The 25,500-nt window shown below is 45.1% G+C and overlaps 1 protein-coding gene across 3 annotated transcripts in view; it reads left to right on the top strand.

Annotated features, from left to right (window-relative positions):
- STXBP1 (syntaxin binding protein 1) overlaps positions 1-25,500 on the top strand; it is a 68,650-nt gene that overhangs the window by 21,251 nt on the left and 21,899 nt on the right. For all 3 annotated transcript variants that reach the window (XM_039229525.1, XM_039229524.1, XM_039229523.1), the window contains exons 2-10: positions 9,923-9,972; positions 11,621-11,702; positions 15,673-15,749; positions 16,612-16,690; positions 17,598-17,701; positions 19,558-19,706; positions 22,587-22,671; positions 23,458-23,588; positions 24,674-24,781. In XM_039229525.1, the coding sequence (XP_039085456.1) occupies positions 9,923-9,972; positions 11,621-11,702; positions 15,673-15,749; positions 16,612-16,690; positions 17,598-17,701; positions 19,558-19,706; positions 22,587-22,671; positions 23,458-23,588; positions 24,674-24,781 (865 nt within the window). The remainder of the gene's footprint in view (positions 1-9,922; positions 9,973-11,620; positions 11,703-15,672; positions 15,750-16,611; positions 16,691-17,597; positions 17,702-19,557; positions 19,707-22,586; positions 22,672-23,457; positions 23,589-24,673; positions 24,782-25,500) is intronic.

Raw genomic sequence — 25,500 nt, 5'->3', positions numbered from 1 at the left:
TGCTGGATCTCCCCATAATTGCTTTCTTTTTATTCCTGGACTATCCCACTCTTCATCCTGGCTTGAGGATTTTGCATCTGCTCTTCCGATGCCTAGAAAACTCTTCCCCCCAGAACTTCCTGGTCACCTCTTCAGAGGACCTTCTCCCAAATCCCATCACACTCTTGTTGATTAACCTTTTTAGTTTCCTTTGAGCACATATCGCTGACTATAATGGTCTTGTTTACTTCCTTGTGTGGATTGCTCTCTCGGCCTTTATACCTCCAGGTGTAAGCGGCTTAAGAGCAGGAATCTTATTTACGGCCTTTATACCTCCAGGTGTAAGCGGCTTAAGAGCAGGAATCTTATTTACTTGGTCACCGTGGTCTTTTCAGTGTCTGGAAAGATGTCTGACTTATAGCAGGTGTTCAGTAAATCATTGTTGAGTGGATGAAAGAATTTGTATGCAGAGACACAGACTGGAAAATAGGAGACATCACAGACTCCATGGAGGAGCAGTAAGAAACCAGTTGGAAATCACTGGGTTCTTCCTTCTTAGGAAGGTCAAATACCATCTGAAGTAGATGCTGCTGCTGATGGTAATAACCAACAGTGTTAAGTACTAAACTAAGTGCTTAACACACATGAACTTGTTTAATTCCTCAATAACTCTATGGGGCATATGTGGTCATTCCCATTTTACAGATGGGGAAACTGACACAGAAATTTAATAATTTGCCCAAGGTCACAGCTAGTGAGTGGAGGATCTGGCTCCAAAACCCATCTGAATGACTTAGCTGTAGTATGTCAAGGTGATCATTGAAACAAAACAGAGAAAAGCACACCTGGCTTCAGTTTCAGAGTACAGTCCATGCTAGAGCTCAAGAGAACATGTGTGTAGTGGGAAGAGCATTTCGTTGGGCTCCAGAGACCCATTTCTGCTCACTCTGGAGTGACCACTTAGTGGCCTTGTCTACTCCAGATGGCTTTGTTTTGCAGGGAGTATCTCAGTCCCAAAAAGAGGGACTAGACCTTGGTCTTAAATGATCTCTAAGGTTCTTTCCAATATAAGAGTTCTTAAACACCAAAGAAGTAGAATCATGGAAAGTTATCAACCTCCTCAGGCCTCAGCCAAAGAGCCGTGAAAGTATGTGCATACATTCCATGCACACTTGAATATGTATAGAAGGGGCGCCTGGATGGCTCAGTTGGTGAAGCGTCCAACTTCAGCTCAGGTCATGATCTTACGACTCTTGGGTTCGAGCCCCGCATCGGGCTCTGTGCTGACAGCGAGCTCAGAGCCTGGAGCCTGCTTCAGATTCCATGTCTCCCTCTCTCTCTGACCCTCCCCTGCTCACGCTGTCTCTGTCTCTATCTCTATCTCCCAGAAATAAATAAAACATTAAAGAATTAAAAAAAAAAAAGAATGCATAGATAAAAGGATCTGTAAGGGTGCCTACTAAACTTGTTAATGGGTTTTCCCCTCAAGAATGGGAGTAAGGAGAAAAATTTCACTTTGTACTTATGCATCTATTTGAAATCTTCAACACAAATGTGCTATACTTCTGTATTATTAAGAACAACATAAAGGTGGGGTGCCTGGGGGGCTCAGTCAGTTAAGCCTCTGACTTTAGCTCAGGTCACGATTTCTTGGTTCGTGAGTTTGAGCCCTGCAATCATAAGAATCGAGTCCTGTGCTGTCAGCACAGAGCCTGGAGTTTGCTTTGGATTCTGTGTCTCTTGTGAGGGCGATCTGGCTGCGACATCTGTCACCCCATTGATCTCCAGGGTTGATTTGGCTGATTTGGCTGGCTAGGCGGTGTCCCCTTCCTCCCTCACCGCTCCATGTGCATCCCTCCCAAAGCTGCGCTCTCTGTCTAAGAGGACGACCTTCCCCAATAGAGGAGGACCGTTCTTCGGTCAAGGGTATACGAGTAGCGGCGCTCCCCTGCTAGAACCTCCAGACAAGCTTTCAAGGTCCATTTGGATTCTGTGTCTCCCTCTCTGTGCTCCTCCCTCACTTACATTCTCTCTCTTTTTCTCTCTCTCTCTCTCAAATAAACATTAAAAAAAAAACAACACATAAGCAAAAATTTGTAGTTACATTGTAATTTGTACTTAGATAACCAACAGTTCATGTATAACTATTTCCAAGGGAAGATCTTGACAGTATTTGGAAGACTTGTTTTCAAGTATTTGAACCATTTCCGTATGTGTCGTTTCGCATTAAACTCATTCCACTCGGGAGGTGCAGCTGTTTAGCCAGGAGACCCTTCAGCCCCGAGCGAGACAAAGAGGGGTGTTTGCGGTCTTCAGGTATCTCAAGTGCTGGTGGGCAGAGAGGAATAGACTTGTCACCTCGGAGCAGAATTGCCAGCGGCGTGGCATCGGCCCGGGTGGGGTCCCAGCCCAGTCTGTAGGGTGAACAGTGGGGCTGTCTCCCCGGGGTCTGCTGTTGCTGCCACATAAAAGCCCTGGTGGCTCTCAGGTATCTGTTTTGTACCTGCCACACTACTAAACGTGAGTGTGATTCACATGATTGCTGCAGGCAGACCTTCCACATCCTTCTTTCCAGTTTGATACCTCGTTTCGTCTTCTTGTCTAAGTGAATGTACAGAACAACGTTAAGTGACGGCAATTTAAGAATATAGTCCATGTGTGTCTGTGTTGCGACATTAAATGCCTGTGGGCCCCGACTTGTGATTCGTTTTTAATGCATCTGTTCGTAGATAAACAGAGGTCTGTCTGTCTCCTCAGAAAGGGTAGAAGGAGTCTTCTGTTCAGGTTTACCTTTACATTTAAGATTTATAACGTACACACTGGCACGTTCTTGCCATTATTCTAAAACATACCACATGTTTGTTGGGGGTCAGAGAAGTCATAAAGTTTTGGGTGAAGTACCTATAGAGTTTGTTACCTAATATTTTCGTGATTATTCTAAAACTGTGTTTTGAATATGTACATTTTTAAAAAATGTTTAATTCCAGAGAGAGAGAGAGAACAGGCCAGTGGAGGAGGAGCTGAGAGGGAGAGAGAAAGGGAGAGAGAGAGAGAGAGGGAGAGGGAGAGAGAGAGAGAGAGGGAAAGGGAAAGGGAGGGGGGGAGAGAGAGAGAGAGAGAGAGAGAGAGAGAGAGAGAGAGAATCCCAAGCAGGCTCCATGCTGTTAGTGCAGAGCCCAGCGCGCGGGGCTTGATCTCACAAACAGATCATGACCTGAACGGAAATCAGAAGCCAGATGCTTAACCAACTGAGCAACTCAGGCACCCCTGTACTTCTTCTTAATAGGTTTTTACATTATAGTACTGATTTTTATTGGTGGAAGCGACGTGTCATAATTTTCCCAAGGAAATAATTCCTTGTCAATGTGAATAACACACTTTATAGTGACCCACAGCGGTGCCTTTTATTGGATGCCAGGCACTTAAAAACCATTGTATCTCACTGATCTTTGTAATGGGTCATTAGAGTATTCTAATTTAGTTTTGCAGGTGAGAAAACTGAAGCCTGAAACATTTTAAACTTGCCCAAGTCCACACAGTCAGCAACTGCCTGAACCTGAAGTTTCCCTGCTCTAACTTTAGAACTTTCCGAGGCACTTTTTTTTTTTTTTAATTGTGAGAGGTGGGGGTGACCTTTACTTGAGCAACTAGCCTCTGTATTCAAGAGGGTGTCTTTTAGAAGAACTGCCACTATTAAGTCAGAAGGACTCTGGAAGCTCCTTGTAGTTTGGGTTGGTAAACTGGAGGGTAGTTGTGGCCGGAGTTTAGTCTCCCTTCAATCTCTCTGCAGAACATGGCGGCACTTGTTCCGATCCGATGGGGCCAGACTTATGGTGCACCTGTTCGGGGCAGAGCATTAGAATGTTTGAATCGCCCATAGTTTTAAGGACTCTGGTAATACTCACATTTCTCCCCAAGCTTCCAGCCCAGCGAATATCAGTCATGCTGTTTCAGATGTTTTGGCGTTCCATGGGCTTAGGCATCCTGACACACGTCACTGTGAGAGGCAGTTATGGGTGCCAGGGCTGGAAGGGCAGGGCTTCACAGGTGGGGCAAGGGTTTGCAGCTCCCTAGAGCCAGTGCTTTGGGACTCCAGTTGGTATATTGGGTGCATGTGAGGATGTCCCAGATAATGTTAGCTACCTGCTCTTTTCCTCAGGCCATGGGAAGGACTTGCCAAGTTTGGGAGGCATGCAGGACCTAGAGCATGTGGTTGAGAAGGAACCTACTTGCTTAACCCCTTGTCCGTGCGGGAAGCGGAGTCCACCAGGGCTGTGGTCTTCGCGATTATGGAGAAGTTGAAGCTGCCCTGGGGTCTTCTGTCTTGTCTATAGAAATGGGTTGGGCGATGGGGTGGACATGTTGGCTGTTGGTGCACAGTTTGGCGTGTAGAAATAAGACCTGCCGGTTGGACCAGCCTCAGGAGGCTTGGTTGTTGCCCCGTACAAAGAGGACTTACAAGAGAGATGAAATGTGATTGCCAGGGATTATTTGTGAGGAAGTAGCCCAAGCTACTTGATTCTTAATGCTAAAATGGGCTCTAATCCTTGTTTCCTTTTTGGTATTGGATTAGAAAAATGTAGGGCAGCATTAGAATTGGCTGTTAATAATACCCATGACAAATTTATCTTCCAAGAATTTTGGAATGGGAGTAACTAGGAAGGATTGAAGTCCAAATTTTTACCTCCAGCTGAACTTCTCACTCCTCAAAGCTCCAGAGCCACCTCAGCTACCTGCTCATATCAACCCTCAGATATCTCTTCGCCTTCTCAGTCTTTTTTTTTTTAAAGAACTTTTTTTTTTTTAAGTTTATTTAATTTTGAGAGAGCACAAGCAGAGGAGGTACTGAGAGAGGGGGCCAGAGGATCGAAAGTGGGTTCTGCGCTGATGCAGCAAGCCTTACATGGGGCTCAAATTCACAAACCCAGAAATCATGACCTGAGCCAAAGTCAGATGCTCAACCTACTGAGCCACCCAGGTGCCCCTCAACCTTTAATCAAAAGAGGACTCTTGGGTCTCCTGGGTGGCTCAGTCAGTTGAGTGTCTGACTTTGGCTCAGGTCATGATCTCACCGTTTTTGAGTTTGAGCCCCGCCTTGAGTTCTGTGATGACAGCTCAGAGCCTAGAGCTTGCTTGGGATTCTGTGTTTCCCTCTCTCTCTGCTCCTCCCTTGCATGTGCTCTGTCTCTGTCTGTCTCTTTCTGCCTCTCCCCTGCTCACACTGTTTCTGTCTCTGTCTCTCTCAGAAATAAACGTTAAAAAAAAAAAAAGGACTCTTGGTATTCTCTTTTTTTTTTTTAAAAAAACATTTTATTTATTTCTAGGAGAGAGAAAGAGAGACAGCATGAGCAGGGGAGGGTCAGAGAGAGAGGCGGACATGACTCCGAAACAGTCTCCAGGCTCTGAACTGGCAGTCAGCACAGAGCCCGACGCGGGGCTCGAACCCACGAACCGTGAGATCATGACCTAAGCGAAAGTGAGACGCTTAACCGACTAAGCCACCCAGGCGCCCCTCTTGGTATTCTCTTACAAATCAGTTCTCCCTTTAAATCTTTTCTCTCTGTATGTCCAAATGACTTCACCTCAATTTCTTTGCTTGAGCCCAAAACCCAGGAATTATGTCTCTTCCTCAGCCTCACTGCCCCCACAACCAATTCAGCAGCTACCCTGCTGGTTTTACTTCCAAAATATATATCAAATCCATCCACTTCTGTGACCCCTGCCACCAATCATGGCTGGCTGATTCCAAAGGCCTCCTAGCTCTGTGTCCTGCTCCCATTCTCACCGCCTCCAGTCTCCCCTCTACAGCACATCAGATCACATTTCTGCCTTCAGTGGCTTTCCAGTGCCCTTCAGAGAAAATCCTACTCCCTATCAAGGCCCAGTATGATCTGGCCTCCAACCTCAGCTTATACCATCTCCACTCCCAAGATGATGCCAAGTTCTTTTTCCTTTTTCTGGCTCAAGCCTTTGTGCCTGCTCCTCCTTCCCAGCTTTTGAATGGCTGGCATCTTCCTTGTGAGGTTCACTTCCTCAGAGAGGCCTTGCCTGCCTCCCTCATAAAGGTAGCTGTTCACACCTGTTTTTTTCTCCCATAGTCTTTGTTTATTCACCTCAGAGAGAATTTAGGAGAAGCTGGGATTGCGCATTATTCAATGTCTACTTACTCCACCAGGGTGTAAGCGCCTCGGGAGCTACAGCATTTCTGTGTCTCTTTCCCGGTGCCTCGTCCACCAAAGGGCAAACAGTGGTTGCTCAGCTAATGTTATCAAATGGAAGAGTGGATGAATGAACGGATATGTTACTGTGTCATTACTTTTAATGAGTACATTGTATTCCATTATATTAACATAACCTAATTGACTTAACCACTGTCCTCTTACTGGATATATTTGTTACCATATTTTTTTTTTACCACACTGAAATACGGAATATAATCTCAATAGCCATTGGGGAAATTGCTGACTAAACTAGGGATGGTTATGCAGGCTTTACAATCAGGAAACATTTCTATTAGTATGGGGAAATGAGGTTATTCGTGAAAAAGGCATAGTACAAAATTATATATACAGCATGATCTTAACTATGTCGAGGTGCATAGAAAAGGCTAGGAGGAAATAAACTAAAATGTTAATTATGAACTTCAAGTTGGCAGGATTACAGGTGATTTTTCGGTTTTTTTTTTTATGTACACAAGTAATATGTGGTATTTTCTTCTTCTTTTTTTTTTTTGTATTTTCCATGCTTACTGCTGTGTGTGGCTTTTTAAAATTTTTAAATTTTAATTTTTAGGGGCACCTGGGTGGCTCAGTCGGTTAAGCGTCTGACTTCGGCTCGGGTCATGATCTCACGGTTCGTGGGCTCAAGCCCCGCATCAGGCTCTGTGCTGACAGCTAGCTCGGAGCCTGAAGCCTGTTTTGAATTTTGTGTCTCCCTCTCTCTCTGACCCTCCCCTGCTCATGCTGTCTCTCTCTCTGAAATAAATAAAATATAAAGCATTTTTTTAAATTTAAATTTTTAAATTTTATTTATTTTTTAAATTTGCATCCAAGTTAGCAAATGGGGCAATGATGATTTCAGGTGTAGATTCTTTAATGCCCCTTACCCATTTAGCCCCTCCCCCTCCCATTACCCTTCCAGTAACCCTCTGTTGTCTATATTTAAGAGTCTCTTATGTTTTGTCCCCCTCCCTGTTTTTATATTATTTTTGCTTCCCTTCCCTTATGTTTATGTTTTGTATCTTAAATTCCTCATATGAGTGAAGTTCTATGATATTTGTCTTTCACTCATTGATTAATTTCACTTAGTGTAATATCCTCTAGTTTCATCCACATAGTTGCAAATGGCAAGATTTCGTTCTTTTTGATTGCTGAGTAATAGTCCATTGTGTATATATACCACGTCTTCCTTATCCATTCATCTGTCAGTGGACATTTGACTCTTTCCATACTTTGGCTATTGTCAAGTAGCGCTGCTATAAACATTGGGGTGCATGTGCCCCTTCAAGACAGCACACCTGTATCCCTTGGATAAATACCTAGTAGTGCAATTGCTGGGTCATAGGGTAATTCTACTTTTAACTTTCTGAGGAACCTCCATTTTTCACTTTTTCAGAGCGGCTGCACCAGTTTGCATTCCCACCAGCAGTGCAAAAGAGCTCCTCTTTCTCTGCATCCTCGCCAACATCTCTTGTTGCCAGAGTTGTTCTTGTTGTTGTTGTTAGCCATTCTGATGGGCGTGAGGTGATGTCTCGTGGTTTTGACTTGTATTTCCCCGATGATGAGTGATGTTGAGCATTTTTTCATGTGTATGTTGGTCATCTGGATGTTTTCTTTGGAGAAGTGTCTATTCATCTCATTTGCTCATTTCTTCACTGAACTGTTTGTTTTTTGGGTGTTGTGTTTGATAAGTTCTTTATAGATTTTGGATACTAAGCTTTACCTGATACATCGTTTGCAGATATCTTCTTGCATTCCATAGGTTGCCTTTTAGTTTTGCTGATTGTTTCTTTTGCTGTACAGAAGCTTTTTATTTTGATGAGGTCCCAATAGTTCATTTTTGTGTGTGGCTTTTTTATAATCAAGTAAAAAGTTCATATTTTAGGAAACTTTTATGACAAATCAAATTATTGAAGATCGTAAAAAGAATTCAGAACCACTGTGCTCTAGAGAATGACCTAAATGTTTGAAACACACTTGGTGACAACCGCTTGCTTTTGAGACCTTCCAGGCCTGTGTATTACCTGGATTTAGAAAAAGTGGTGAAAGCGGTATTTGCTGTGAAGACTCCATGGCTGGGTAGACCTGCATGTGATGTGGCATTTATAGGAACCGCAGCTTACCAAAATGGTGATTTTGGTTGGGGCCATCCCACAGATGTACTCAGGATGAGAAAGGCATCACAATTGCCTTTCACATCTGTTTTCAGAGCTTGAGGGGAGACTCATGTGGCCTGAGGGATTGTCACAGCCTCTTAGCTACTTCATTTAAGGTAATGGTTCTCAAACCTGAGCTCCTGTGGGGAGTCCATGAGCAGAACTGTCTTCATCATCAGACTAAGATGTTATTTGCCTTCTTCACTCTTACTCTCTCACAAGTATACAGTAGAGTTTTCCATATGCTATACACTCCATAACAGATTGCAGAAGCAGATAGGAGAACCCATTTGTCTTTTAGGAAGCCAGACATTAAAGAGAATTGTGAAAATGTTTTTTAAAAAAGCCAATATTCTCACTAAAACTTGTTTTACTTTAGGAAATCTAGTCACATTTAATTAAAATGCTCACTAGAACTTGTTTTATTTTAGAAAATCTAGTCACATTTAATTGAAATGCTCTCTAGGTTAACGTATAATGGTTCTGTTTTTTCATTTGTTTGTTTATTTAAAGTAAGCATGGGGCTTGAACTCATGACCCTGAGATCAAGAGTCAGCATGCTTTACTGACTGAGCCAGCCAGGCACTCCTCTTGTTATTTTATTTTATTTTATTTTTATTATGATTATTTTTTTTAATGTTTAATTACTTTTGAAGGAGAGACAGAGCATGAGCGGAGGAGGGACAGAGAGAGAGGGAGACATAGAATCCGAAGCAGGCTCCAGGCTCCGAGCTGTCAGCACAGAGCCCCACGTGGGGGTCGAACTCATGAGCCATGAGATCATGACCTGGAGCCCAAGTTGGATGTTTAACTGAGCCACCCAGGTGCCCCTCAGTTTAATTTCTAATATGGTAAATATCTATAGATATTTACCCACCTACCAGACACTCTTTGGAGTCCTAAATTGTTAAGAGTGTAAAGAAGTCCTGAGACCAAAAAGTTTGAGAACTGCTGCCACATTAAAGGAATAGGAAGACAGGTGCCTGGCTGGCTCAGTTGGTAGAGCATGCGACTCTTGATCTCAGAGTCGTGAGTTCCAGCCCCACATTGGGCCTTGAGCTTACGTAAGAAAAAAAAATTTGGGGGGCGCCTGGGTGGCTTCGTCGGTTAAGCGTCCGACTTTCGCTCAGGTCATGATCTCGCGGTTCGTGGGTTCGAGCCCCGCGTCGGGCTCTGTGCTGACTGCCAGCTCAGAGCCTGGAGCCTCTTTCGGAGTCTGTGACTCCCTCTGTCTCTGACCCTCCCCTGCTCACGCTGTCTGTCTGTCTGTCTCTCTCCTAGAAATAAATAAAAAATATTTAAAAAAAAAAGAAAAAAATTTTTAAAGGTTAAGAATAAAGGAACAGGAAGAGTTTGTGGTAATTTGATTATGGCTCAGTAAGCAGGTTGGTTGAATTGCATGACCAAGAAAACAAAGCCTGCTGGGGGAAATGACCTAGTCTAACATAAAAGGCAGTTGTTAAAAGTCCTTGACATTACTTTAAGTTTTCCTCCCTCCTTCCCTCCCTTTCTTCCTTCCCTCCTTCCTTACTTCCTTTTTTTTTTTTTTTATCCTCTCTCCTTTTTTAGAGATCATGCATGATGTGATAAAGAAGGTAAAAAAGAAGGGGGAGTGGAAGGTAAGTAGAAGAGCAGAATTAATGGCCTTGACAGGTAAGTTCATGTGAAAATAGAAGAATGGTGGAAATAGAAGAAAGTAGAGTTGGGAGAAATGTATATAAGTAGGAATCCAAGATTTTGCTGTGTCCAGAGAGTACAAAAAATTGGTAATCTCCTCTGCCTCATTACCATGTCGTCCTGGTTAAGAAATCTCCTGGCCGTAAAGCTTCTCTTAACAATCACCTGGTGGGACACTTACCAGTGGAGCTTTTTTATTCAAACAAAATCTTAACCTGGAACCCCTTCTATAAAGCAGGAGAAGATGAAATTATTCTACTTGTTGTGGGTGAGAAAGAAAGAAGCCCCTCTTCTGGCCCTAAGGCATCTCCGTGGAGCCCAGGCAACTGGTCCATACCCACTTATCTGCAACTACATCAGACCAAAAAAGAAAGCTTGTTTATTCATAGAACATTGAGAGCAGTGCTGGAAGCAAATAGTTAAGCCAATCAGATTGATTATGTCCTCGGTTACCGGACTGGGTGACACAAGTGGGAAAGTGTGCTGTGCTCCATTCTGACAGTCACTTGGTTGCCTGGGGCCAGGCCTTATACTGGCTAGGGGAACATGCAGTTTTACTTCAACTTTCCCGTGTGTCTTTGGAAGATTTATAAATCCCAGTACCCAATAAAGGTATAAATCCCAATCATTCTTGCTTCTAAGTTGTCCCACAGTGAAGATCCCACACATTTTCAAGTTCACTTGCACTGGGAATGACAGAGCTGCTTGGCACCGAAGGCTTTGGGTCTCCTCCTCAGCCTTGTGAGATTGCTTTAGCCAGCACATCCCATCCTCATCGCCCGGGGAGAAGCCATCTGCAAGGCACTCTTCATACGTGTCCTCATTGTCTCTTACCCTTCCCATCAGGAATTGATTTACAGTCTGGTGAATGTTGATCTTGAGGAAGTTGACTCATAAAATCAAAACTAATTGGTTCTTAGAGGTTTCTGGTCCACACTGTATCTAGCTCCTGTTACCTCAGTGTATATCATTCAAGTGGAAGAGAAGTAGCCTTATTTTAGCTGCCAGCTTTTTCTTTCGACCGTGGGCTGGATGGAGATCGGAACAGTTAGCTGAAGAATTGCAGGTATGAGGCTTTTAGAACGTTCTCATTGAGGACGTTCTCATATGAGGGCTAGCACGTTCTCATTCTCCCAGTCTGGACTGGGGTAGAGTATGCTCCCAGACGGCACCCGTGCCGGTACAGCCTAACAACATTGGCAGCAAATCCCCCCCTTCTGTGCCATTTATTTAGCACGAGTGTCCATTCTCCTTGTAAAAAAAATCATTTCCAGTATAGGTTTCTCTGAGTGTGGGTGCTGCTGTGAGTTCTTCTATTCTGTTCTTTTGCCTTTTCATTTTCTTTATCATGGAAAAACTTTAATTTTTTAAGTTGATACAGTTAAGTCAAGTTACCAAGAACAAACTCTTACTCCCAGAAGGTTAGGTCCCGGTGTGGTGTGGGAGATGAAAGCTAGCATGTATCTCAGAAAACTTCCGGCCCGTCAGGAACATTTATAACTTAATATTCTGTGTTTCTGGGGCTCTTTTTGAAGTCTGACGTAGAAAACAGGTCCCACGCAGGCTGTAAGCTGTTCTTTCTGCTTCCAGGTGCTGGTGGTAGATCAGCTGAGCATGAGGATGCTGTCCTCCTGCTGTAAGATGACCGACATCATGACCGAGGGGATCACAAGTGAGTGCAGCGCTCTCTCTGCCCCTGAATGACAGTCAGGCCTTCTCCTTGTGGCGATTTGCTCCTCCGTTTGTTACTATCTCACTTGACTTCAGATTCTTCCAATAACCTGTGTAGTAGGACTGTAAGTTCTTGAATGAGACCCAAGGCTCTCCTTGTTCATCACTAAATTCCTCACAGCGGATGCAGTACTAGATGATCATTGAATATCTGGTAAAGGATGCCAAATGGAAGGAAGGGTAAACCAGGGGAAGAAAGGCAGGCCACCGATAGAAACTATGTGCCAAAGACCCGAACAGGCACCTACCAGAGAAGAAATCCAAATGGCCAATAAATACATGAGAAATTGCCTGCCCACATTAGTTGGTTAAAACCAGAATGAGATCTTGCTTTACACTCATCAGATTGGAATATTAAAATTCTGATAATGCCAAGTGACAGATAAGACGTAGAAAAATAGGAACTCCTAGATGACAGGGTGCCCACCGATACAGCTACTTTGAAAACCACTGGCAGCGTCTAGTAGAATTGAAGGTGTATGTGCCCGCCCCGCACACACACATGGCTGGACGTGTGTCCCAAATGAGCTCAGGCGTGTGTGCCCAGGATGCACGTGCAGGGATGTTCACTGAGCATGGGTCACAGCGGCCCCAGACTGGAAACAGCTAAAACACCCATGAAGTGTAAGAAGGTTAAACAAACTGTGGTAGAGTCACATAGCAGAATACTGTATAGCAACAAGGATAAATGAACTCTGATTACTCACAAGGGCACGCATAGATCTGGTCAGTAATGTTGAGCAAAAGAAACATGATGCTAAGGAATACTTACAGTGTGCTTCAGTTTATATAAAGTTCAAAACTAGGCAGAACGAAGCTATGCTGTTTTGAAATGCAGTGTACGTGGTAAACCCATAAAGAGAAATGGTCATATTCAAGTCAGGGTGATGCTTCTCCTTGGAAGGAAGGGAGTGAGCGTGTAGCAAGTGTATTTCTGTAAGTGCTGGCCAGTTCTGCTTCCTAAGTGAGGTGGCGCTTATGCAGGACTTTACTTTTTTTTAAAGTTTATTTCTTTATTTTGAGAGAGAGAGAGAGAAAATGAGTAGGAGGAGCAGAGAGAGAGGGAGAGAGAGAATTCCAAACAGGCTCAGCACTGTCATCATAGAGCCTGAAGCAGTGCTCAAACCTGTGAACCTTTGAGATCATGACCTGAGCCAAAATCCAGAAGAGTCAGATACCTAACCCACTGAGGCACCCGGTCACTCCTGGAGGTACCTGTAATTATTTGTATGTTTATGTTTTATTCACTCTTTGGAGTGTGTGTTAACAGTTTCACAATAAATACGCTGCTTAAAAAAAATTTTTTTTAAATGTTTATTTTTGAAGGAGAGAGAGACAGCATGAGTGGGGCAAGGGCAGAGAGAGAGGGAGACACAAAATCTGAATCAGGCTCCAGGCTCTGAGCTGTCAGCACAGAGCCCGATGTGGGGCTTGAACTCATGAACTGTGAAATCATGACCTGAGCTGAAGTCAGATGCTTTGCCGACTGAGCCACCCAGGTGCCCCAATAGACTTTAAAAAAAAAAAGTTACCTGTTCAAGCCTGTGTTTCACACCTGAGACTAGGACTCAGCCCTCTGGCTCCTGTCCACAAGCTTAATCATATTTGTGTGCAGCTCTTGTCTTGGGCTCCTCTCAAGAAGGATCATGCATTTAAAAAAATTTTTAATGTTCATTTATTTTTGAGAGAGAGAGACCAAGTGGGAGTGGGAGAGAGGCAGAGAGAGAAGGAGACACAGAATCTGGAAGAGGCTCCAGGCTCTGAGCTGTCAGCATGGAGCCCAATGCAAGGCTTGAACTCGTGAACTGCGAGATCATGACCTGAGCTAAAGTTGGACACTTAACCAACTGAGCCACCCAGGCGCTCCAAGAGGGATCTTATATTTAGTCTTTGAAACAGCACTGATTGAAAAGCAATCTCTTCTGAGCTATTGTTTCAAACAAGGAAGTTAACCTTTGTTTTTCCTGTAAAAAAAAAAAAAAAAAATGTTGGATGGAACACACCTGTTTGAATAACACCCCTGTTTCAATGCATTTCCTAATTTTTTTCCTTGGAGACTTAAGATGACATGTGGCTCGCAGACAAGCCACACGGTGGCTTTTTTGGTGGTCTTTGTCAAAACTATTACCAAACACAATTACGGGAGGAAAGACTAGGAGGGCTGAGATTTCATTAAGCTAAATGAATTTCATTCAAAGGTTTGTCCTTTATTCTAAGATTATGTCTTTCCTATTATTTGGTGTTAAAATGTTTTCAAATTGTGAAATTACAGTGATAATATATTGTGGATTTTCTTATTGATTAAATCTAAGTGAAATATATACATATTGATACATAGGTAATAATTTGGGGAGGTATAATCACACCTTAGATGTGAGTCCTTTATTTTTAAAAAGTTCTTCCAAATCCAGGTTATCTGTCATCAGAAACATAGTCCTATAAATGAGAGTACATAGCTTTTACTGTGACTTTTTGTCATTCAGTGATCCAAGGCCAGGCATGCCCCTGTTTTGAGCTTGCAAAGTTATTTTTTTTTAAGTTTGTTTATTTTTGAGAGAGAGAGAGACAGCACAAGAGGGGGAGGGGCAGAAGACGAGGGAGACAGAATCCGAAGCAGGCTTCAGGCTCTGAGCTGTCAGCACAGAGCCCGATGCGGGCTTGAACTGACACAAGATCATGTCCTGAACCAAAGTCAGATGTTTAACTGACTGAGCCACCCAGGGGCCCCAAAGTTACTTTATTCATTGAGTTTTTAAAGGTATTTTTTTTCCTACCAAAGCAAAAGTTAAGGGGGAAAAAGCCAAATAGAGCTAAGGAGCTTCTAATGAAGAAGCAGCAGCACCCTGCCCCACTCTCTTCTCCCTCAGGGTCTGCTCTTTCTTCTGGTTATTCTTTTGATATTTCTAGATAAAAATCTACACTATTATCTTTGGATTCATCGATGGTAGATGTTATCTCATAGCTTCCTGAGGTAGATGAGGGTTCAGCTCTCTCCCTACTGCACACAGACTTTTCCCTACCCTCAAACGTGGGTTCTAATAAAGGTCCTTGGCAGAATTGAAAAGTTAGCAATTCTACATTGAATCCCTGAAACATCTGGGAGAGAAGTATTATGGGCCTATGAAATTCAGAAATCTACAACTACTGGTAAAGTCGATGGTTGAAGGATTTTGGTATTTGAACATTATTTGGGGTGAAAACTCTTTTATCATCCTACAGTGACGTGATGCTTTTATTTGCTTAAACCATCTGCATGGGAAGAATGGCCAAGTGATTGTACTGTTCTCTCTGTGCCAGAAGACAGTACAGTGAGGTGCCACATCCTAGGCTTTATCAGGTTGCTGGTTAGATGAGGATTATCCCAGAAGCATTTCTTTCCAGGTGAAGTAGTTGACATAAATAAAATAAACCAAATGCCCATGGTTTAACTACACACACACACACACACACACACACACACACACACACACACACACAGAATGGGAGCAGGGAAGGGGCAGAGAGAGAGGGAGACACAGAATCTGAAGCAGGCTCCCGGCTCTGAGCTGTCAGCACAGAGCCCAACGCTGGGCTCGAACTCACAGACCGTGAGACCATGATGCAAGCTGAAGTTGGACACTTAACTGACCACTGAGCACCCAGACACCCCAGGATTTTCCATTTTTAATCAAGAGATCAAAGAGGTTACTTAAACTGAAAGGGGAGATACTTAGTGTGATAAAATTCCAGGTTTTCTGACATCTTGAGCATCGTTACCGTGGAATGTGGTAACTCCAGGGAAGGGGCAGATGGTTCCCACCCCTCAGCCCATGGTTTTTGACCTGCTGCGTCTGAAGGTGGCCTGTCTGGATTGTTTCTAGTTTTGTGATCATCACTTGTGTTTTCTTACTGGGCTGCTCTTTGTTGTCTAGTTGTGGAGGACATCAACAAGCGCAGAGAGCCGCTCCCCAGCCTGGAGGCTGTGTATCTCATCACTCCATCTGAGAAGGTCAGTCCCGCCCCCGGAAGAGCTTTGGCTGAGGCCCACGTGCTGGCTTGGCGTCTGCGTGGCACAGAGCATCTGACATTTCTAGGTTAAGCGCGCATTTAACACACTGCTCTGATTAGGCGTGCAATCCACAAACAGGGAAGGAGGGGTGCAGTGTGGTCAGGTGCATTAAGCTCACTGAAACACAGCTGCTGTCCAGAAGGCTGGGCCTGGGTCTCCCCAGTTTCCCCCTCATGCACTCCCTCTCCAGGAAGCAGACCCTCTGTGTCTGAGGAGTCCCCTACGTCCACAGCTCTGGCATTCTGTAATTTCGGGTCTATTTTGCCCGTGTGCAGGTTATGTTGAAATTTACCTGTCTTATCATTTTAGGGGGGGTTGGTTCAAATTGGTATCCAGACAAGATTCACCTCCTTGCTTTTGTTTGATAGTTGCCTTAGGTCTCTTAATCTGCATAAATTCCTACCAGTTTTCCATCCCCTTTGTTTTCACTTTTGAAAACCGGCTTACATCTGAGTTTCTGCAGATGTGACTAAATTGCCAGCACTTCATCAGAAATGTGAGTTTCCTGAAAGGTTTTTGACCACTTTCCTCTTTTGTGAATATCTTCTCAGGAACCCAAGTTATAGTGGCTCCAAAGAACTGATGCAGTCTTCTGAAATAAGCTGAGGAGGATTTTGTTCATCTAAACTCAAACAATCCTAATTTTAAGGCTTCAGAATTCTGTTATGGCCAAACATGAATTCTGCATTAAAACAGTCCCCTGCTATTTTGTCCAGGCAGCTTGGATTCAGCCCAGTACAGGTAGAGGTCCACATTTGCTTGCAGAATTGGATTCAGTTCCCTCCTTTTTTCCCCTCTACAGTCTGTCCACTCTCTCATCAGTGACTTTAAGGACCCACCAACCGCTAAGTACCGGGCTGCTCACGTCTTCTTCACTGACTGTAAGTAGGGCCGGAGCTCCCACCTCTGTCTGTCCAGCTTAGCCTATCTCCACAGCGAGGCTTGATTGATAGGGAAGAACCGCGTCCTTTCCACGTTTCTCCTGATCTTTTATTTTCTCGACAGAAGATAAATTGCATGAGAGACAAAAATAAACACACAAATACAAACCTGCTCGGTCATGCAGTCCTTCCTGATGAAAAATAGCAGCTCTTCTAAGGACTAGAGGGCTTAGTGCTGAAAAGAATTTTCCAGCGCTAGCTTTCATGTTTCACCGTGCAGGCTTCCAGATATCACCATAAACCGCAGTGTATCTCTGTCACTTTTCCAACTACAAAGGTAGTCCAGTCGGTCCAGTGGCAATTGTAGCAGACAGAACCTGCATCATCATCCGGGAATTCATTTTCTTATTTCGTGGCGGTTTTGTGCATGGGGAGCCTCGTGCAGAAGCGTCTTGGTCAGTCTTTGTTCATAGTGAAGAGAGAGGGGTCGAGCTGGCTAGCTAAAGAGTTCAGCTGTAACAGCACACCCTCTGTTCCTCTTTTATGGGAAAGCCCCACAACTCACCACTGAGAAAATGAGGAAGGGTTCTTGCGAAGAATAATTGTTTACTATCTGAATATGGGTGAAATATTATTACTAAGTAGTAATAAACCAAAAATGCATTTCTGGGAATCTGAAGCCAATACCTCAATCTTTATTGCCATTTGTTTCTCTGTTATATGTTGAAGGCCTTTTAGGTGGTTTTATGTTCCCTTTATACCTTAGAGTTAGTGGATATCCGTAGGATGGGATGAACGTTCTCATTGCCTTCTTGAAATCCTAATAAAAACCTCACCAGACGTGTGCAGCTGCTGAAATGAAGCAGCAAGCGGACCGGACAGCCTGCGTCTTTTGTCGTCCTTGCAGCTTGTCCAGATGCCCTGTTTAATGAGCTGGTGAAATCGCGAGCAGCCAAAGTCATCAAGACTCTGACAGAAATCAACATTGCATTTCTCCCCTATGAGTCCCAGGTGAGGCTGAATGGGGTGTGCCTCTGGGTCCCTGCTGCTCCCCCGGGAGCCCTGGCAAATCCTGAGGGGGGCAGAGAGGAGAGTGGGGGGAGAAGAGCGTGTTCAGAATTGCCGAACGATGGGCGTAGGTGGAGTGGATGGAATGGAAGCAGAGTTCCTCAGGGGCCTGCCCAGTGCCCTCATCTTACTCTCCCGTTATTTCTGACGGTTGTTTTTTAAGCCCTCACACCTTTCTTTGTGTGCATTTCATCTTCACTTACCGTGTTCGCTCCTGCTGGCCAGTCCAAGAGGAGCAGGGAAGGAGAGCAGGGGAAGGGATCAGACAGCACCCATCTGCTGCGTAGGACCTGGGCTTTGCAGAGATAACCTCCGCTCACATGCTCTGCCTGCGGAGCAGATGGTAGCCTTCATCATTGGCTGTTAACACTTCAGATGCCAGAGCGCTGCCACAGAGCTCTCCTTGGGAAAAAACTAAGTTGTTAAGCTAGTGAAGGTGAAGCTGATTGTGAGAGAGTATATAAAATTTGTATCTTAGTTTTGTAAGATTGGTTAACGTGTCTTCTCCCGCCAAGCAAGAAGCAAAAATAACAGGACTTTTATGGGTTTTGTAAAGGTAAAAGATGACTCTGGCATATTGCGTCTTTATAGATCAGCTTCTAGACACCAGAGAGTGACCTATTAGGTAAGGGGGGATGGAAAACATACTGTGTGGACTTTTTTTTTAAGTTCATTTATTTTGATGGGGGGGGAGGAGTGGGTCACAGAGAGGGTGAGAGAGAATCCCAAGTAGGCTCTGTACTGTCAGCGCAGAGCCGAACGCAGGGACTCGAACTCTCAAACTGTGAGATCATGATCTGAGCCAAGATCAAGAATCTGTCTCTTGACCAACTGAGCCACCCAGGTGCCCTGATGCAGCACGAACATTTAAAGACAGCGTCTTTCCCTTAGTGCTTGACGTAAAGCCTGTTGCTAGCTTGAAAGCAAGAATTCTTTTTCTCTAACCCCTCCTGGATTGAACAAAATCCAACTTTAGTGTATTCAACCAATATTACATTTCATATATTTTTAAAAAGTGATAATTTTTTTTTAACCTCAGGTTTTCTAGAAGACTGAAGAAGTGAGACTTTGAGAAAATACTGGTAGTTGATAGATTAGGTAATTTAAGAGGGGATTTTAAACTTCTAGGATACGAAGAAAAATACAACATCTTGTAAGGATAGGAGATTATTAAATCCATAAAAATCTTTATTTACCCAGAGGCACAGACCATTTCTAGCTTGTCCCTTACTTTATGAAAACTTATCATGGCCTCTAAGGTCTTACACTATCCTCCTCTCCTGTTCTTCTGGGCCCCATTGTTCAACAGACACTCTGGGCACATGCCTGCCACAGGACCTTGGCATTAGCCATTCCCTCCATGTGAAAGTCTCCTGCTGGTCCTCACCTCCTTCAAGCCCTTGCTCGTACATCACCTTCTCAAGGAGGCCTGGTGTCCTCCCTGGCCAGCCCTCCAGGACTTCTTTCCCTGCTGAGTTGTGTTCTCACACACTTACCAGTTTCTCACATACCATGTAATTTACTTGTCATTACGTTTATTGTTCATTGTCTGCCTTCTGTAAGACTGCACCCTCCTCGAGGACAGTCACGTTTTGGTCACTGATAGTTCCCAAGTATTTAGCACAGTGCCTGGCCTGCAGCAGACACCCAGCACCTACTTGTAGAATAAATGAAAACATGTTCTACAGACATGTTCTCACTACCAAGGTCAGCGAAAACTCCCAACAGCTCACCGTTCTGCACGCAAATCTGATATATGTGTATACATTTTTTTTTTCCTTATTTCTTTTCCTTCTCAGGTGTATTCCTTGGACTCTGCAGACTCTTTCCAGAGCTTCTACAGCCCCCACAAGGCTCAGATGAAGAACCCTATCCTGGAGCGCCTGGCAGAGCAGATAGCAACACTGTGTGCCACGCTGAAGGAGTACCCGGCTGTGCGGTATCGGGGGTAAGGCAGCATGCCTTGCGTGCGCCCACTGGGCGAGGGCCTTCCTTTTGCTTTGAGAGTCCTCTGACAGTTATCTTAAGAGGGCTAAGATTTGAGTGTCTTGCATTTATAATTCTTCCAATGTTTTTGATAGTCTATAAATTTTACTGTGAGATATAATGCATACAGAATAGGGCATGAAATACATATATTCAGTTACTTAATAGCTAAATGTGAACCCCTGTGTAACCACAACCCAGGAGGGGTTTTATTTATTTATTTTTTTAGCTCTTTCCAACCTTTAAAAACAAATACCATCTTTACAGAAGGTGTTCCAGAATAAGATAAAATACAAGGACAGCTCTTCAAAGGACATATTCTCCAGATTTTGTAAAGTCATTCACTTATTACTTACCTGCTGTATACTTACCCTGAAGACACAGCCCCTGCCCTTAGGAGCCCTGATCTGAAAGGGTAGGCAACATGCTTACCAACACGTGTGTGTATGTAAGCTGTGCACACCCACACCACACGCCCTGCGAGGCCAGCGCCTGAGGGCAGCACAAGCCGAGGGCTTGGGCATCCCTAGTGGGTAGAGCCCTTGGAGCTGAGAGACCAGAGGTGACATTTAGGCTCGGTCTTGAAGCACAGGTTCGGATTCCAGTAGAGCAACGAGGAGCACAGGGCATCTTATGTAGACAGTTGGCTTTTGCCATTGGGATGAGCGGAAGTTTGGAGTTGGGAAGGCAAAGGGCGAACTTGAGGGGGGTTGGCAGTCTGGCTGTCTTTGTAGGGCGGTGGGGCAAGACGAAGCTGACCCTGGAGGCCCCGGCTGCCGGGTTCGGGATGGTGTCGGTCGGTGGCTTTCCCTGGGAGCCTCTGGGGGATTTGCACGGGGGAGCGAGCGCCGTGCTGTGGGAGTGAGAGCAGCAGTCAGGCAAGGAGACCCGGCAGGGGAGGCCACTGCAGGAGGAGCAAAGGGCCCGAACCGGCAGTGCCGAGGCTTTGCATGGCCACCTGTCCTGACTGCCTCTTTGTCTGCTGGAATGTACAGCTATGGATAAACGCCTCCCTCTGTGCTTGGTGTTCCGTGACAGAAGCCTGTGGGAGTTAAGAAATGGGGGCTCAGGCCGTCTCCTGATGGTGGCTGGCGGGGGGGGTGGGGAGTTGGAGTTCATTTGGGAGGACTGAGGCTGGGAACAGCCGCTTTAGCGCTGCACCTGGCCAGGTGGCAGCGGCCACACTCTGTACAATCAGGAGGGGTCCCAGGGAATGCTGTCGGGCCTGGCCAAGGGGAAGGTCCACAAGGTCTCACTCGTATCTTTCTGGCTCTGCCAGCAGAAATATTACCTGCCAGGGCACCTGGGTGGCTCAGTGGGCTAAGCACCAGACTCTTGATTTCAGCTCAGGTCATGATCTCATGGTTCATGGGTTCAACCCCCACTGTTGGGCTCTGTGCTGACAGTGCAGAGCCGGCTTGGGATTCTCTCTCGCCGTCTCTCTCTGTCTCTCCCCTGCTTGTGCTCTCTGTCTCTCTCTCAAAATAAATAAATAAACTTAAAAAAAAAAATTCTGCACAACAAAACAAAAAACAAGACTGAAGGAAATTTGAATTGTGGGAAGTGAGAGAACCAGGTGGGTCAGGTTCAGACAACCTGATCAGGGAAAATGGTGGATAGCCAGTATCTTCTGATGAAGGGTGGTCATTTTTCTGAAGCCAGTTGGAAAGACTGCTTCTGTTTCCATTTAGATAGGTTTTTTTTTAAGTGTATTTATTTTGAAAGTGAGCAAGTGAGTAGGGAAGGAGCAGACAGAAAGAGGGAGAGAATATCCCAAGGAGGCTCTGCTCTGTCAGCACAAAGCCCAGTGTGAGTGGAATCGAGAGTCTGACACTTAGGTGCATGTGGGTGGCTCAGTTGGTTAAGCAGCAGACTTCAGTTCAGGTCATAATCTCACGATTTGTGAGTTCGAGCCCTGCTTCAGGCTCTGTGCCGACAGCTCAGAGTGTGCATCCTGCTTTAGTTTCTGTGTCTCCCTCTGTCTCTGTCCCTTCCCCACTCTCACTCTGTCTCTCTCTGTCTCAAAAATAAATAAAGATTAAAGAAAATTTTTTAAAAAAATTTTTCAGTGTTTTATTTTTATTTCTGAGAGAGAGAGAGAGAGACAGTGTGAGCAGGGGAGGGTCAGAGAAAGAGGGAGACACAGAATCTGAAACAGGCTCCAGGCTCTGAGCTGGCTGTCAGCACAGAGCCCGACACGGGGCTCGAACTCACGAACTGCGAGATCATGACCTAAGCCGAAGTAAGAGCCGATTGAGTCACCCAGGCACCCCAAGAAAAAAATTAAAAAAAAAAAAAAAAAAAAAAAAAAGTCTGACACTTAACCGACTGAGCCATCTGGATACCCCTAGTTTGTTTATTAAAAAGAAATTTTTTTAATGTTTTTGAGAGAGAGAGAGAGAGAGATGGAGCACGAACAGGGTAGAGGCAGAGAGAGAGAGAGAGGGAGACACAGAATCTGAAGCAGACTCCAGGCTCTGAGCTGCCAGCACAAAGCCCGATGTGGGGCTTGAACTCCCGAACTGCGAGCTCATGACCTGAGCTAAAGTGAGACGCCTAACCAACTGAGCCACCCAGGCGCCCCACCCCTAGTTTTTTTTTGTTTTTGTTTTTTTAAGGAATTAGGAAATCATTTATGTTCCAGGCACTGAGCAAAGCTTTTTATTTTATTTGTCATTTGAAATTATATGTGTAATATATGATTATATCCTCAGTAGAACAGTTCAGGTGAAGCTCTTCTCCCTTGACCCTCCTTGCACCCTTCGGCCTTCTTCCCTGAGGCAGTCGGTGCCGGCAGTCAGGTGCATGGACAGTTCACCCTGTGTCGCTCCTCCTTTGTCAGGGAATACAAGGACAACGCTTTGCTGGCTCAGCTAATCCAGGACAAGCTCGACGCCTACAAAGCCGATGACCCAACCATGGGCGAGGTGAGTCTGGACTTGGTCCATGTGGCTCCCTCACCAAGTGACCACAGTGTTTGTGTGGTGGTCCTAGGGACAGCTTGGTTCTCCTGCTCACGAGAAGTGCATGGAGCCGCGGTTCCTGCCCACTGGCCTCCAGGGAGATGCTTGGGCCTTTGGGCAGTGGGTAATAGAGATTTTGCTCGGTATAGCCAGAGTGACCAACCTGTTTCTGTGCACTGGGACTTTCCCAGAGTTAGCACTGAAGGCCCTGCGTCCTGGGAACTCCCTCGGTAGTACGATATCAAAACTAGAAAATTGACACTGGTACGGTCTCCAGCCCTTCATCCCATTTCACTAGTTTGTACGTGTGCTTGCACGTGTGTGCAGTTCTGTGCACTTACATCACACGTATAGGTTCATAGAACCACCACAGCAATCAAGGCAGAACTGTTTGGTCACTGCAGGTCCCATGTCCTGGGAACCCCCTTGGTCCCAGGCCGACTGGATGGTGGGTCACCCAATTGTGGCCAAACCCAGATGGTACTCTCTTTCATAAGCTCACTTTGGAGCCCAGCCACAGTTTTGGACCTGTTTTAAAGGATGCTTATTATGAAATAGACACATTGGAGTTTTGCATGGTGTTTATTGGTGTTCTGGTCAAGCAGCAAATGGACTAGTTTGTGCTGTTTTAGTAGGTTTCATCTCAGAGTTCACTTCCCAGGGTGGCTTTTACAGGGGGGGCAGCTGGGTGGGAGAGGCTGGGGTTGTATGGGTGGCTTGTGAAAGTCTTCCCTGTGTCCATCCTTCCAGGGCCCAGACAAGGCGCGCTCCCAACTCCTAATCCTGGACCGTGGCTTTGACCCCAGCTCCCCTGTGCTTCATGAATTGACTTTTCAGGCTATGAGTTACGACCTGCTGCCCATTGAAAATGATGTATACAAGTAAGTGTACACACCCAGTATGGCTTTGAAGACCAACCAAATGCACCTCTCACCTAAGGAAAGGGGTGTCTTTCATCCTAGGGAATACGGGTACATTGATACAGTCTCGCTAAGAAGCCTGCAAGCTTGTGGGCTCCCCAAGTCCACTTGGCATTAGCAGCCGGGAACTGGTGTCCCTTTTCGGGGAACAAGAGCTTTAGATCTTTAGTTCACAGCTCACGTCACCTCCACTCAGAGCCTATTGGGAGTTACTCATGTGTTGATGTGCGTGCATGTGTGTGTTTGTGCACATGTGTAGGTGTCTGTGTGCATGCACATGTATGCATATCTTTGTCAGAGTTCATACTTCTTAATTATAGATCATGAAATATGATAAAATATATCAACAAAAGTTTGTTACTGACCTTTATTTGTAAAGGAGGTGTTTTCTTCATTATAAACATTTTTCTTGGTAACAATCATCCAAAACTTAATTTCTAGAAACTAGCATTTCTTTTTTTGGAAACAGACTGTATTGTTTTCATGTCCTTTATTTTATAACATTAATCATAAAGGTAGTGGTTTCAAAATGAAGGTTCTGAAAATATGACTGAATCTCAGTTTTCCCTGTTGGTGCCTGTAATTCTTGCTTTCCTTTAGACATTCATGATTTCACGTGTAAAAATGCGCTGAGGACCTGTTGTAGGCAGCTGATTTTAAAACTGAAAATTTAAGTACCACACATTTACGGATGGTATTCCAGACCTCCCCAGGGAGGAATAAATGCAATCTTTCCTTTTCCCTTACGAGTAGTTTCTGAACCCACCTGTAACCTACCTTGAGCACGTACCAACTGACCCAGCAGATGTTAAAACAGAGCCTCAAGTCCATTGACTTTGATTAGAACTCTGGGTCTCCCCCTGCCCGAGAAACTGCACTGTGCCAGTGCCGATGCAGCACACCTGATACGGACCACACCCCAGCAGACGGTCCAGAACCTGCGGTAAAATCCTCCTGTGAACATCTGTCTGCTGAGGACTGTAAGCTCTTGCCTGTTAGAAATCGGAGGGGAATGGGTGAATTTTGTGGGGACGTCTCCTCTCTAGGTATGAGACAAGCGGCATCGGAGAGGCACGGGTGAAGGAAGTGCTTCTGGATGAGGATGATGACCTGTGGATAGCGCTGCGCCACAAGCATATCGCGGAGGTGTCCCAGTAAGATCCCTTCGCCCCCTCCCTCCCCCGGGGCCTCAGCCAGCCCCGCTGTCCCAGCTCCAGGGCTGTCCCCATAGATAACAGGGCGAAACCTTCCCCCAGGTGGCAGTGGCTACTGTGCGCACTCTGGGCCCTTGCATAGGGCTGGTCAGTGGGTGAACCTGCCGACAAGCTAACCAGCGACAGTGACTCCCTTCTGGTCTCAGCCCGAGTGACAGCAGCTTCACCGAGTGAGAAAATCCATCCTGTGTTCAGGTTGCCCTTTGGATTTTTAGAAAACAGTTGTAGCTCTCAGGAAATGCTTTGTAAACAGTGAACGTTTAAAGCTGACTCCTTCCATTGAAACACCCAGATTCCACTACATCAATTTGATTTTCTTTTATGTATACAGCCAGTGTGTAATCTTTTTCCCCTTTCATCTTACTAAAATTTCTAAAGAAGCAAGAGCTGCTGTGTACATATTGAACCTGTACCTTGTGCTGAAAATGTTTCAAAATGTTTATAACAGCTGAATGTTTTGTTTTTTTAATTTGGGAGAGAGCGCATGCAAGCAGGGGAGAGGGGCAGAGAGAGGGAGAGGGAGGGAGGGGGAGAGAGAGAGAGAGGGAGAGAGAGGGAGAGAGAGAGAGAGAGAATCTCAAGCAGGCTCCACTCTCAGCTTGGAGCCCAGCACAATCCCACAACCCTGGGATCGTGACCTGAGCCAGAATCAAGAGTCA

This window comes from Hyaena hyaena, unplaced genomic scaffold (assembly GCF_003009895.1).
Source record: "Hyaena hyaena isolate Hyena2069 unplaced genomic scaffold, ASM300989v1 scaffold_38, whole genome shotgun sequence".
NCBI lineage: Eukaryota > Metazoa > Chordata > Mammalia > Carnivora > Hyaenidae > Hyaena > Hyaena hyaena.
The sequence above is the reverse complement of the archived record's forward strand: the minus strand, read 5'-3'. Positions and strand labels throughout refer to the sequence as shown.